Here is a 15,800-nt window from a genome sequence, read left to right on the forward strand (position 1 = left end):
CGTAGATGAGAAACTAGCCCGGCTAAAAATGGATCATAGAATTAATTTCGGTCAAGTTGCTGAAGGAATTTGATTATCAGTGAGGAGAAATCAGACCACAAAAATAAAGCAACGATGAATTTTGTTATTATTTTAATATTCTTTTAATCTGCAGACATGAAACAAGAGGACTGCACAGTGTTTTTGCACAAGAACAGTGACAGTGAACTTCGCTCCCAAAGTTAAACAGTTGTCCTGTCTAGTCAAAAGCTCCCACTGGCTTTTATATGCGATTGTTTCTGAATTGCAAGCTCTCTCGCATTAATCAAACATCCATTTCAGATATGATAAACCTCAAGAATCATAACCTGCGTTCTAACGTTTTCAAAACAGGTGTCTTCCTGTCAAAAGCCAGCTCAACCTCATTGCTTCTCACTGTTCACATTTCGTGAAGAAATTACACTTTTGATTGAGGAAACAGTACATAAAGCTGCCATTAAAACAGAATAAGGAAGAGCCACAGAAAGTGTTGTTCACGGCCCCCTGGCGGCCGAAGACAAAGTCTTGCTCATCACATTCAGTAACGCTGGCAGATGTTTTTCAAGCCAGACTTGTCTCAACAGATGTGACATAACACATCAGGCCGGAGGAATGTTGGAGAAAGGACAAACCCTTTGTGCATGAAAGCAATTTTCACTGAATCAGTGTAAGAGCCCTGTGCAGCTGAATGTGCACAGAGACCGAAAGCAACAAATAGAATCAAAGTATTTTTTAATCCTCTGAGATTTTAACATGTGGACACAATACCACAATGCAAACCATAGCCCAGATATCATTTATAATCTGCAACTGCTTCAATCCTGACTTTTTTTAGACTATACTGACCTGGTTGATACAAGATTTAAGAATATGTTGATGTACACAATGTTCATTAAACACTGCTTCTGTTCTAGACACATTTAAAAAATAATGTGATCTTGTCATAGAAAGAACAAGAATCACCTTCAACCTCTCTGACAAGGCCTCAAGAAGCAGCACAACACAAGCAGCATTCACAGTCTATGCTTAAGTTTCATGGCAAATACCCATAATTGTTACTGGCTTACTCTACAATATCACAAAGGGGAATCCATGAAAATAAATGTTTCTTATCACAAAGACTCAGTCTCTATTGGTTCAAATAGGGTACTCAGTGCAAGATGTTTCATCTGGATCTTTGTGAATTTGGATAGAGATGATTCACCCATATTTGCATTCAAATATTTGTAGCATTTATAGTTTGTGAAATGCTACTTGTTTTGTCAACCAACAGAATTTAGATTTTCACATTTATTTTTAACATTCTAACCTGTTAGGTTGTTTGAAACTTAAAGGACCAAACCACCATTTATGACAACTAACTTCCATTTTACATCACAACTAGCAATCTGCAAACCATGCTACTGTGCTTTAGACATCTGGATGCATTTTGTCTCCCAGGCATCCATTGACTTCTATTCATTCAACATGAGAATCTACTCGGACACAACCATTAGTCTGTCATGGATAATGTCAAGTATGTACACATTTTTTGTATATTTAATACAGTGCAGACTGCATTAAACAACATATCCACACAAAAATGTAATCGGAACATAGCAGAGTTCAAAGAGCCTGCTAACTGAGCTTTCCATACTGTACAGTAATTGGAAACAAATAGAAAAATATAATATAAAAAAATTAAACTGTAGTCTGCAAAAAACAACAACCTCAGAACATGTGTTGAATATGATTAGTAATTAAGGAACCAAAACTTGCAAACACTTGGGTACGGACCTTTTACAGACACAATAGAGAGCCAAAAATAGCACAACTTCTGGGTTTTGATTCCGTTAAAACATCATTCACTCACTGACTTCTGTTACTACGCTTATAACTGAAACTCTAGCTTAAGAACGTTTTTTTCTCAACAGTATAACATGTGGTTCATTTTATGTGTTTAGACAAGGATGGCAGATTTTGGGAAAAAAATCCTTATGTTTTTCTAAATTTGTGTTTTTAGCTGCATTTATTGAACACAGTTTTACTATCAACCTTATGTTTTTACTGTGCTTTAAAAGTAATAATTTTGATGTATCTGAACCATTAATTATGATCAATTACAACATTCTATAATCCGTCATTGGAATCTAACAGAATTAGCAGAAGTAAAAAGTCAAAGTCATTTTAAAATCAATATTTCGTGTCAAATTGATTTCTTTATTAAGAAGCCCTGCAATGAGCAGAATAATGTACAGCAGGCTGATCATTATTGCAAAATAAACCCTTCCAGGGAGATTCATAACCCCTTTAATGATCAACCTCTGGGTTTATTTCGCAATGACCCACTCACTGTACATTATCCCTCACTTGCATAACAAAGACTGCTATTTCTCATGACAACTGCTATAGTGGATGCCGAATTATCTGGATTGTCTTGACGCGACCAGTCAAATAAATGCTGAATGAGAGATTGCATTGAGTTACATAAGCTGGTGAAACAGAGGCTCAAGTCAATACTTTGGATCTCTTTTGTAGCAAAATTTACCCAGCAAACTTTTTTTCCTCACTAAAAGTTTAAATTGCCAGAGGTTTTGCATGCTGTGTCATCTTATCAAAGCACTTATAATCACAGCCTTATTTACCATGAACAAACAAAACTACTGGATTCTCCCCAGTCACTGCTCCATTCAACACTGATTTAGTTTGAAAATACAAAATGACTCACATACATGACAAATATTAATTTGCTTAAATGGTTTTCTATAATAATAAACATCAGGCAACAGTAACAGAGTGCTGCAGAGTATGGCAGGCTATAAGCAAAGCCATCAGTAATGCTTACACCAATGCTAGCTGGATTCTTAGTTGTCTAAGTTAGTCTAACTCAGCAGATGTAGACTGTAGGGAAAAAAGTCGTACATTGGTCCCATCTCTTATCTGCCAGTCTCCCTCCACTTCTGCTATCTATTTTGCAGGAACAGCGTTGCTGCATCCTGAGCTTAGCGCCGCCCAAGGAGATTGTGATCTGTTTAAAGAAATATATACAAGCTTGAGCTTTCCCCACACCCCTATAACAGAACAAAAATGGGTACAGCTTGACCATTCTCCAGCACTGACACAGAGCTGTGGAGACAGGTCTTTGAATGTGAGACTACATCCAGATGAATGTAATAACATCACATGACCATGTAGTACATGGTAGATCTCTGTTTATTTACCAGGTGGCTTTGGAATGAAGTTAGATTACAGTGACATTCAGAAATTGTTCCACTTAAAGTCAGAGATTGTCCTTTTTGATCTAAAACTTAACATAATGCTGTGTTTCTTTTTGACACTTAAGTTGAATTTTTGAAAAATCCATCTTCCAAATATCTTGTATTATCATGTAAATACAACAGTATCTACATAATAGCTGAAGCCTCTGATGGTGAAGCTCTTTTCTATCACCTAACCCATATGATCCTTGCAAAACTACCGTGCTAAACAGAGGTCCCATTGACATGTTGATGAGTTAGAAACATAATAGAAGATATTTTGAACTGTGGAAAATAAGGCGCCAAAACCCAGATGGTCATGGAGGGTGAAAGATTCGATCTGCCACGTTGACTATTAGTCCCATTATGCAGAGTGCAAGGGGATGACAAATTTGCAGCCAAAAGGAGAAATGTACTTGATTCCCACTTCCTGGAACACCTGGCGAGGAATACCTATGTCACACAGGTAAACCCTGCCAGCCCCCTCAGCCAGAGGAAGCGGGAGGCAAAGAGAGAGGGACCACTTAGCCTCAACTGCCTGCCTCTGTCCACTAGCAGGAGGGTCTAGGCTCAACACTGGTGCTCGGTTCTGGTTGGCCCAGTCTGCAGCTGCTCGGTACCAAGGCTGATCCATCAGGAAGGTGTTCTCGTGGCAGTCGAGGCAGTTTATGATTAAGTCCACCGGTGTGTCTGGAAGGTCTGTTAGAGAGATTTTTCTTTTTTTTAACTGACCACATAGAATGTAACAAATAAGATAAAACAAAACAACAGCACTATATAAACAAATATAGTAGACAAATAAGCCCACCTTTGATATTTGACACCTGTTTGCCACCGGTCTTGTTGAAGAGTGTGAGTTCGCTTGTGACTGAGTCGAGCATCTTGACAAAATTGGGCAGAAACAAGATGACCTCTACTTCATGATTGGCCAGGTGACGGCCGCAGCTGATGCCCTGAGATCCCTGAACATGAGGCCCACACAGCAGAGCCACTGTGGGACGCTGGTGTAAATTTTTTGGAGTGAACCTTGAAGAAATGTAAAAAAGTAGTTGATTTCCTGAATTCTGCACTCTACAAGCACCAAATTCCAGTAAATTGACATTTGGTATGAGAAAACAAAACTATTACTAGTGTGAAGGTCCAAAGTGTCTAAAAGTGATGGACATCACACAACTTTATAACATAACCATGTCAATGTGATATCAATCCAATATATTTCTGAACTTTTTCTCAATATTGTTATATTTATGGCTGTCCTAAATACCATGTTTTCTTTGTCAAATTAATTAATTAATTAATCCCAGCAGAATACCACCATGGTTGAATTTATTCCTGCACGCACATTATTTTCAGAGCAGAATATACTGGTCCGAATCACAAAATGGAAACCGAAAACCAACCCAACCATATCCAAAAAGATGATTATTGAGGTCCAGCCCTAGTTAATTAATCCTGGTTGTTTTCTGATTATTTAAATAGGGCTTATTTGTTGGTCTTAAATCAAAAAACTATTATTTGGAATCTTATTACAGATAATAATGTACCTTGCTAATAAGACTGAACCACTCTTGGATAGGTAACTACTTTCTATATATAGTTTAGATAAAACTATTTTTGGCAGTTATTGTTTTATGGGACATCAGCACAACAATCAATAAAATACAAGTAGGGCTGTAATTTTGATAAGGCTGTTCTCATCTGAGCTTACAAACTATCGCCACATGCTTACCTGTTGGGCCCACCCAGCAATGTAAGTGCCATCTGACTTGCACACACCCCAGTCATCTCAAGTCTTCGCTCCAGTGACAGGCCATGACGCTCAGCGACTGACAGCAGACGCTGGTGTAGTTCATAGGATATACTGGGTACAACAAGCCCCGAGTCTGTGTAGGAAAAAGACAGTGTATAAAGCAGTACTACAGCTATAACTTCTACTTCTTCAGATACATAACTCACTACCATTTGTTTCCTCAGTGAACTTACCAGTGCAGTACTCTTTGGCCCCAGGCTGCGGTACAGTAATCTGTCTGTACACAATAGGTTTGGCTTCCAGAATGTTTTCATCATGGCGGTACCGTGTGGGCGTCTGCTCTTGAGGTGTCCCACGTGACCTCGCACCATTGCGGCGCTCTGATATGTCAATTTCTGAGAAAACTGCTGCTTTGTCAAAAAGAGCTAAGTTTCCTTCAAAATCAAAGTCTGTATCCAGCCCATCGTCCATGCCATCCCCAAAACACTCGTCGTCTCTATGTTTCATCTGCCCATTCTTCACCCCGTTCTTTTTCGGTGTCACTTGGTTAGCCCCTCGACTACTCGATGACCCTGATGGGAAAAATGCACAGTTAATCACAACACAGCAAAAATCATTAAAATTATTATACACTGAACAAAACACCCCATGTCAAATTTTTGAGTTTTTTCATTAACATTAGGGTTATGCAATATATGAAGCGAATCAAAATTCATTTTTGTCAATGACTGATCTTCAGATCAACGTCCATTACATCTTGATATTGGTATCAGCAAAGGAGTGACAATCCTTTGAACACGCTCGGGGTCAGGTTGAAGAAATTGAATGTTCAATATCTTGTGTGTCCACCATCTAAAATATCTCAGAGCATCACACCTCCTTCACATTGAGTTGATCGGGTTGTCTATCATGGCCACGCGGAGCTGGCGCACATTATCTGGAACTGGAACTCGGTCGCGGACACAACGATCCAGAACATCCAAAAGATGCTCTATGGGGGACATGTCCGGCGAATACGAACTCTCATACGGCCTATCGTCCAATAATTAACATTCAGCTGCACAGCAACCGCTCTGGTGGACGTCCCTGCATCCAGCATGCCAATGGCACTTTCCCGCATGACCTGAGACATTTGAGGCATGATAACTTATGGCAAAATTTAACATTTTGGGGTGGCCTTTTATTGTCCCCAGTATAAGGAGTGTCTGGGTACTGCTCATTCTGTCTGATCACCGTCTGGGAATGCCCAACCCATGTACTGAGTGAAATCACTGCATCACTGAGCAAATACTCACTGACAGAGAAATGGATTAAAAATGTTACACAAATCAAGAGAAATAACCCTTTTGTACATGTAAAAGTCAGCATATGTTCACTAAGAGTTGTTAACTCCATGTGGCATCAATATTTGACATGGGGCATTCATATTTTTGTACAGTACATGACTGAGCTGTACTGCAATACACTTACAGGAGTTGTGTCTTCGACGAAATCCTTTTGGCTGGCCGGGTATGTCCAGGTGACGTTCTCCGTGGCTTTTGGAGCAGTGCTGAGGAGAGTTGAGTTTCTCCACAGACCTGGGGTCACCCCTTGGGACTGCAACTGGAGCACTGCTTACTTTTGTAGATGCAGAAGAGCTGTTCCTAGTATTGCCATTTCTGATATCTAAAATCTTTAGCTCCTTAATGTCAATGGCGCTGGAGAGAAAAAAGTAAAAAACTATATTTAGAAACAAGAAGAAAGAGTAGCAATAAGCCCAATATGTCTGTACTTTACCTGAATGTGACCTCGGGAACAGGGCACTTGACTCCGTTATGGAAAGGTTGCCTCAAGGTGATGGTTTGGCTGGACTGATCCACAGACACCACCTCTCCCTGATAGACTCCCAGTGTTGGCCCACAGTTAATCGACACCAAACTACCCAACCAATCCGCTGCCATGACTGCACAGGACAACAGAAGTTTTAGGTTCACGTTAACTTGTCATAGAGGCTTTGTAGAAGCCCCTGCACTTTTAAATTTGGTTAAAATAAAACGTTCAATTTATGACAGTAGGACATCAGAAATAATTGATGCTGCCGAAGTTATGCTAACTAAATAGCGTTAGCGTCGGCCTGTTACCCAACGTTAGCGTAAGCCAACTAAAGTTATCTGTTAGTGTTTAACACAGACGCTGTATTTCATAAAAAAAATGAGGGGCTAAAGTGTTGTACCTTTTCGAAAACCGGAGCACACTCTTTTCAAAAACACAAATGAATGCAGCGTCAAAATTAAGCGCTAAAGGCAAAATTGTAGCTCCTTTAACTGCTAGCTATTAGCTTATTGAATGGTTCAAAGATACTGCTCTGGGTGACAGCTTCCGGTTTCCTATATCGGGGGTTTTCAAAATAAGAGCTTAATCGTGTTTTGTTTTGTTTTGTTTTATTTATTTATTTATTTATTTATTTATTTATTTATTTATTTATTTATTTATTTATTTATTTATTTATTTATTCATTTATTTATTTATTTACCCAAATGTACATCTGTATAGTCTATCATGCTAATAATGTCTGTCATGCTAATGCTTTTTACTATCCAAATGCATGTTGTTACCAAAAGCCTATATTTTTCATTTTAATTGATGATTTTCATGTAAATTATGTGTGTGTTACAATTATGGGTAGAGTGATGTAATAATTCGGTGTAATTATATTAATGTTCTATCATAATGTACACTTTAATAACATGTAACAGTGACGTGCAATTTTCCTGCTCAGGTATTTTTCATGGACATTATTAATTATATGTTTAAGGTGTATGTATTGTATATAGTTTAAAATGGCTTTTCAAAAATTGACTTTTCTTTTACTTATTTGATTTCACATTTTCTATTAATTCTTGTTTATTATCACCCAATTGCTTTTATCCTTTTTACTCTTGAGTTGCTGTAACAAGGGAAATTCCCTGATAGTGAAATCAATAAACCTTTTTCTTTTCTAATGACTTTTTAAGTATTCATTGGGATGTGCAATATTTTTAAAGGATAGAGCTAAATAATAGTCTGACTACCATATGCAAAGAAACAACTTTGGATTTAATCGGTTGCATGCAATATTTCACACTGAGCTGCAGAGTTTTAGCATGCTTATAGCCATGGTACTATGACAAATCACATGCTTACTTTTCCCCTGGAAAATAATAATAATAATAATAATAATAACACAAATACCTATCTGAAGGCATAATAATGAAACATGCTATCATGATGAATCATGACACATTGATGTCATGCATTATTAATCAGAGGAAAGATATGTGTGTTATGAACAGTGTTTAGGAAATGTTCTTAACAACTTGTGTCAACAACAGCCAGTCAGCAGACTGAGTGAGATCATGTGGAGACTATCCCAGAAGTGTTAGCACATGACACACCCACCCCACTGCGTCCTGTGTACACAGGTTACCATAGATACTCAGTTCAAGGGCTGCACACTGAAAATCTTGCAATCAAAGCTTTGTGATGCTTACAAGGAGAACAAGTAACATTGTTAGTGGACAGCACAGGGTTTCTGCACCAAGGTATTGTAAAATAAAGTCATTTTCTGCAGACTCAAGCCATTAAAACACACGTTGTGTATTTGGAATTGGAAAAGGGTGTATTTAGCACATTTATAATAAGACTAAATAATTATGAAGATCACAAACACATTGTAATAATCATACAGTGTCAAAGCTAGTTGTTGACCATCAAGCAAGCGGTTGGAAATATTAAGACGCATGATCCAAGAATAGTCACACACGTCGAGCTGCCACCTTTGTGTGAAAATCTATCCCTGACACTCGGGCAGACACGTGGGTAGATGAGGACTGGAGCCTCACCCGTACAAAGGAGAGACCTAACTTGCATCTAGGAAGACACTCCAAAATGTTTAAACCCTCATACAGGAGTTCAAGTCCTTTTTCTCTCCCGGACCTCGACATGTGGGACACCAACTCTCACTTTACAGCTCAGGTAAGATCCAGATATGGCCATTATTCTATAAGGGAAATGCAGTTGTTTTAAAAATGTGTGTTTTTCATATGTTAGACCTCAGCATGGTGTGGTATGGCATCTGTCTCTGGGACAGGGTTTCTGTCAAAAGTCAGCACAAGGTCAGGGCGATTAAATCACAGTAATATTAATTTTCAACTCAGGATGGTGTAGTAACTTTTGGCTGATATACTTCATGTATTCCAGCACATCTGGTAGCGCCGGTGGCTTCAGACAGAATGACCCAAGTCTAAGGAAGTGGCAGTCTTTGTCCCATCTGGCTCCTGAGGGTGTTACACGACCCTTTCCTCCATCTCCAGGGGCTGAGTTAAGGGCTGCCCGAGGTGAAAGTAGCTTTAGACAAGCAGAAGCAACGCAATGGCTTCAGGATGCTCATGGGCGTTTAGACACTCAGCTGGACCGACTGAAAAGGAGAAATTCACAGCTGAGCTACAACATAAATACTGCGCAACTACTTGACATGAAACATAAGGTAAACAAACTACATTTAAGTGTCTATAAAACAGATTCTGGGATCCACCTTTGTATTTGCATTTTTCTCTCTCTCCTTGATACTGCTTGTTTGTGGTGCTTTTATAGTTTTCTGCTCCAAATAGGTATTTTGTGTGTATTTAATTGACAGCAACAACATTATATTATTTTGCACTGATGTGTTTCACAGCAGCTGTCAGGGACTCTGGCTGCTCTTGAGCAAGAGAAGGTAGCGGCTGAATTATCCCAATTTGAAAAGAGCCAGCAAACTAGAGAGCTTCATGAAAAGTAAGTGCAGCGATAGCGATGAAAAGGAAGATTTGAATTACTTTACTAAAGATTGAAAGTCCTCATGCAAAATTCACTCAAAAGGGTGCTACAGCTTGAGAAGGCCCTGTGGAAAATGAGGTCGACCTTGGAAACAGAAAACAATGATCGACCAACAGAAAGAACTCCTGGTTCGTTGAGCACAACATTACCAGCGAGTCAAGAAGACTTCAACACACAGGTGTGTACGCTTCATATATGAAGAAAATAGATTTGCGTTCCAAATAATGTATTATTCTGTATTTATGACTGTTTTTGCGCTTTCATTCAGGAGCGGCAGAAGGTTGACACAGAGTTGTCTAGGCTGAGGGAGGCTCTGAGAGATGCTGAGACGAGGGCAAAGACACAAGAAGAAGAACGGAAGCAGGCGCTCCAGAAACTCCACACTTCCACAGAGGTCAGTTAAAATATATACAAGGGAAATATCAAAATTAACTGCTGATTTCTATTAGACGAAATCACAGAGTGACACATTCCCTTTTACATTTTACATATTTACACCTTAAGAATGTGTGTTTTCTGCTTCTCTGTGCCTAGACTCAAAAGACGCTGTTGAATCAAATAGAGGATATGAACCAGAAGCTGAGCTACACGAGACAGAATCACTCTGAAGTGCAAGAAGAGCTGAGTGAGGCGAACAACAAGATCAGCCAAGCATGCTTGGTCAGTTTCCTGTCTCTGATTCAGTATTACTTTATCATATTTTTCTACATATTACAAAAGGAATTACACCTTGAAAATGCCCTTTAATCTTCTCAGGAAAAAGCCATACTGTCAACTCAAGTGCTAAAGCTGGAGGATAATATAAAAGAACTGAAGGGCAAACTGACAGGGTCTCCCTCAGACAAGGATCAAATGACCCAGGTATCATATATACTCACATAGGTTTGAGGTGGAAAAGGATCAAAATATAATGTTTTTTTGCAATTATGAAAGTGTCTCTTACATGTGTGTTGTATAGGAAGCAGACCACCAGAGGGCCCAAGGCCTGGAGGTGCAGCTGCAGAGGCCCCGACAAGCTTCAGTGGGTTGTGAGTCCCACAACAACAAACAGGATCAGGAAGCTGCTCTGATGAAGGAAGAATTAAAGGCCCTGAGAGAGGTTGCAAACTTCAACTGGACATCATTTGTTAAGTTTAACTTTTTTCTGAGTTCTTTATCTAATGGTCCCAGATGTGTCTCTTCAGGTAAATGAAAAGCTGACACGTGAGCTCGAAATTATTGAGGAAAAACTGAAAACATCACAGTCTCAGCTACAGAAGGTAACAACAGACAGGGCCAACAACTCCAAACTGATCACAGATCTGCAGGCAGAGCAGACTCAGCTGATCAGAGACAAAGAGGAACTGTTGAGTAAAATTAATGAAGGTGCACATGAGTTAACAAAGATGAAAGAAAAGTGCTGCCAGCTCAGGTGAGATGTTGATCAAACATTATTACAAACATATTAAAATGTAGTACATCTCTACTAAAACCCTCAAACTATGTTTACAGGGAATCTGTGGAATTAGAAAAACAGGAACTACAGGATCGGTTCCTATGTTTGGAGGCTGAGGTTCATGAGAAAGAGGAGAAACTACACCTGCAAGAGGAAGAGAGTCGAAAACAAGATGCAGTGAGACTCCAGACCATCAAGGAACTGAAAGGTGTGGCTTCACACTGGGCAGAGAAATGGCAAAAGGCTGCTTTGACCCTGCAGTCAACACAGGAGGAGCTAGAGGAACTCAAAAAGAATAACTCCAGAAATGAGGTAAGTAAATGAAAACAGTAATTTTACACCACATCTCTGCATTTAGACGTATCTGATTTTAAAAAATATATAATTCCAGCTCCAAGTTGAAGCTGTACATCTGGCAACGGAGATAGAAAAACTTCAGAGAGAGCGCCAGCAAGACAAGTTAGTCAATATTATAAATCACCGATTCCACCAATGAATTACTCTCACACACATCTTGTTTTGATGATGCATATTTTCCGACCTAGGCAAGAAATCAAGAATCTGCTGCAACACAAAACAGATATAGAGACAGTCCTGACCAGAGCCAAGGTAAAGTGTCCCTGAAAGTGAGATAATTATAGATGTAGTGCATACATTTGGGATTATTTAACTAACTGCTTTTTAACAGAAGGAATCAGACTCACTGCTAAGAGTTGAGATTGATGCATGCAAACAAGAGCTGGAGCTGGAGAGGAGCAGGAATTGGGCTCTGCTTCACAGATATAAAGCTAAAGGTGAATGTGCCTTCCCAACAAGATTACAGTTGAAGCACAGCAAATGCTATTTGAATCTTTAAACACAAGGGGGTGTTAAAACTCTGTGAATCTGTGTTTGCAGGCTGTGAAGCCTCAGTGCAGACTGAGGACACAGAGACACAGACAGAGTGAGTGGATTTTCATTTTCATTTTCAAAATGCACCATCAGCAAACGCCCCAAAATGAAATTCTGTGATCTGTCTCTTTATCATGTATCTGTTTATCAGCTTATCTGAATCCTCTTTGTTATGGGAGCCACCGTCAGACTGCCACAGCAGCCAAAACAAAGCCCCTCAGGTAACAAGATGTTCCACCCTCTCTGAACTCAATTTGAACTTATTTATCAGAGGGGGAGGTGTGCAGTGCAGATGCAATTACATGCAATGATATTTTTTATGTAAACATGTATTGAGAATAAATATTGTGTGTATAGAATCAGTCAACCTTACATACATTACAGGTGTGTATACAAAGCAGTGAGGTGCAACGGCTGAAGCAGAAACTGTCAGAAAAAGAGAAGGAGCTGAAGGAAAAGTAAGCCTTCTTAGAAAAACTGACAAATGACTAATTGTTTTGTTTTTTGTGTGATTTTTGTTGTCATTTCTTCCATAAACAAATGACATTCTACACAGTATATAGCTCCAGATAGTAATTAAGTTTTTAAAAAATAGAATTTAAAAAAAATTGTAAAATATGTATAAATGAAAGTAAAATATAAATAATACATTCATAAATATTTGTAAAGGATAAGAGAGAAAAGAGAAAAACATATATATAATTAAATGGGGGAAATATATATATATATATATATATATATATATATATATATATATATATATATATATATATATATATATATATATATATATACATTTTTCCTCTCCACTCCAAAGGCATTTAAGATAACATACATACATCATTATTGTATTATATAGGTCTGGTATTTTCCCCATTTTAAATTGTAGTCTTTCCATCTGTCCATCCTTCCATAGTAGACTTGTTTGTGAGAGGACCCCTTAACTAACTAATTGTTTTAAAGACTGTGAAGTGAGAATGTAACAGGTTTTCATCCCCACTGTGATAGGGAAGAAGCTTTGAAGAGTCTAGAAAGGCTGAGAGAGACAGAAAAAAATGAGGCTCAACTCAAGATTTCTGCTTTGGTGCTCAAGGTGCAGCCACTACACTGAACAAGCAGCCTCATCAAGCTATAAATCCAATACATCATAGATCTGTGCTGTGTTGAATGGGGGGTTAACCTGCACATCTCTTCTTTCTTTATCATCTGTTTCTCATGAAAAAGGCCACTGAAGATGATCAAGATGATGGAGAAAAAACAAAGTCTCACTCACTGAGAGCCCAGCTAGGAGGTACGAGCCTGCTTTTTTTTTTTTTTTAAAGCTACAAATAGTAGTGTTGATTATTCTAAAACCTTTTTCCTCCACATGCTTTTCAGAGAGCAGGAGGAGGACGAACCAGATGCAACAGGAGGAAACACTGGCAGTACAGAAGCTTCAAGCACTCAAGCAGCTTTACCCGGTAAAAAGTTCATAAAACACCTCTAAAAAGCCTCTTATTGTGGTGATGAACATGATGAATAACAGACTCCTCGTCTACAGGTTAAAGATGAGAAACCAGCTGAAGGCAGAAAGGATAAAACGGTCTGTTCAGTTGATGTAGAGACGGACCAGCAGAGGAGGCTGGTCACTGAGCAGGTAAATACTGCATGATGCAAACATGATTTCAGTTTTGAATGCAACATTTGGATGTACACATGCACCTCTTACTTCTTGACCATGCATGTAGAAAATGTGTGCAGGTTTTATCGTAAAAACACAGATTTTCTGGTATGGTAGTATGATTTTAAATTGTTGCAAATATGCTATATCTTACCATATTTATAGTTGAAGAGCCTGTTCAAAGAGCGAGAAGGAAATGATGTAAAAAAGGTTGACAACAGATCAGCAGCAGGTCAGACTGGAGTCACATCACTACAAGACAGATCCCAAACAGCTAAAGCTGTGAGGGTAAGGCACGTCCAGCAACCAACAAATACTGACAGAGATTACTCTTATGGGAATATGTGCAGAGAAAGTTTGTTTTTGTTCTCATTCAGAGTTCAGTGGACAGGAGGAGCTGGCAGCAGTGCTCTGGTTTGATGCCAGTGCCTGAGGAGGACGAGGAGGGCAGTGACTGGCTAAGAGACAAAGGGGCTCCTGCTGAGGAAAACCTCCACAAGCATAACCAACAGGTTGTAAAAGCTTAAAGTACACCAAGCGGAACGATTGCCAAGTTGAAAATCCTTAAACAGTCTGTATATGCAACAGCTAAATGACTAAAGCCATCAACAAAACCTGCAGCCACCACAGCGCTCAAAAGGCCATCTGTATCTGCCTGTCTGCACGCTACCATGTTTATAAATAATGTATTAGCATCTGCAATTGATGCAAATTAATATCATTGATGGCATAATCTTGGCACACAGATTATATGATAAAATTAACAGAACTACCAGCACATTCATTCATTACTTGCACACACACACACACACACACACACACACACACACACACACACACACACACACACATATACTGATGCATTAATCCCAGCTTCTGCTTTAATCAAAGAGTATACAGCAGCACACAGGGAGGGGTGTCAGTCTGTCTGTATAACCACTTTAACTCTATGTGAAACGTAGTTCAGCCATAATCTCACATATGACTCTTTTGACTAAATAATCGGATTTGAAGCTGACAGGTCAGCTGGAACACATCTGACTCAATGTTAAGAGGATAGGAAAGAGTTACAGTACGTCACTGTCTTCTTAGAAATATCACATATTGATTCTCAGTAACTCTTTCGATACCACAGCAAAAGAAAAAAAGTTCTTCCTCCAGTCACGGGGTGAGGTTGTTGCTGAAGAGAATACAGTGACAGCCTTGATTATTGTGATTATAGATCTGTTTTTTAATAGCTTTAGTACTTTCAATACTATTGAATACAGATATTGTATCGTTTTACCACCAACCATAATATGATAAAGTCTATCAAAGTCATTAAAAGCTTAATATAAAGTGCAATTTCCATCCTCTAAAAAGAACAGACTGTACAACAAAAGATCAAGGCCTTAAATGTTAAATAAGTTGCACTTTACTATAAAATTAATTTGCCCTCTTTTACACTTGCTATATGAAGAAAAAGTGAAACCCTTACAACTAATACATTTTTTTTATTTAAAATGCAATTAAAAAAGAATGCATCTGCCCATATGAAGAGGAAATGAGAGCTATATTTGAAACCATTCTCTCCTCTGCCAGATGTCAACTATGTGCGCAGAAATCATCAATATGAAGGCAAAAAATGAGAATCTGCTGCAAGGTGAAGTTTTGCATGAAATGATGTAATAATCAGTAGTATAGAAGTGTGCTGTGATCTGTAGTTTGTTTATAGTCCTGAGGCTTTAGGAAAAGCATGGGATACTTTACCTCAGACAGGGACATATCCAAAAATATCCAAGTGGACTTAATCAAATAATAAAGTACATTGCTTGATAATTGAACAAGCTACTTTTCTCATTTCTATTCATGGATACATCCCTGATCCTATTTACCTTCTTCTTTCTGTGGCCTTCTATCGTCTGTATGTGTAGAATACTAAACTGACACAACATTTTTAAATATGTGTAATTATTTCCCTCATCTTTTTTTTCTTTC

General features: G+C 38.6%; 1 protein-coding gene across 1 annotated transcript; it reads right to left on the bottom strand.

The window, feature by feature from the left end:
* Positions 1 to 3,192: 3,192 nt before the first annotated feature.
* edc3 (enhancer of mRNA decapping 3 homolog (S. cerevisiae)) lies at positions 3,193 to 7,377 on the bottom strand. Its single transcript, XM_059334825.1, has 7 exons — positions 7,217 to 7,377; positions 6,781 to 6,946; positions 6,475 to 6,701; positions 5,238 to 5,576; positions 4,984 to 5,137; positions 4,063 to 4,280; positions 3,193 to 3,953 (listed from the first exon to the last, which is right to left on the bottom strand). Exons 2-7 carry the CDS (start codon positions 6,942 to 6,944, stop codon positions 3,619 to 3,621), a joined length of 1,437 nt encoding a protein of 478 aa, XP_059190808.1. The 5' UTR covers positions 6,945 to 6,946; positions 7,217 to 7,377; the 3' UTR covers positions 3,193 to 3,618.
* Between the last annotated feature and the right edge of the window lie 8,423 nt (positions 7,378 to 15,800).

The sequence above is a fragment of the Centropristis striata genome, chromosome 6 (assembly GCF_030273125.1).
Source record: "Centropristis striata isolate RG_2023a ecotype Rhode Island chromosome 6, C.striata_1.0, whole genome shotgun sequence".
Lineage (NCBI taxonomy): Eukaryota > Metazoa > Chordata > Actinopteri > Perciformes > Serranidae > Centropristis > Centropristis striata.

Coding starts and splice junctions, on each gene's coding strand:
- edc3 (XM_059334825.1), bottom strand. CDS start 6,944: ATGGCAGCGGATTGGTTGGGTAGTTTGGTGTCGATTAACTGTGGGCCA. Junction 5,138..5,237: donor GGCCAAAGAGTACTGCACTG/GTAAGTTCACTG, acceptor TTTCCTACACAG/ACTCGGGGCTTGTTGTACCC. Junction 3,954..4,062: donor ACAGGTGTCAAATATCAAAG/GTGGGCTTATTT, acceptor TCTCTCTAACAG/ACCTTCCAGACACACCGGTG.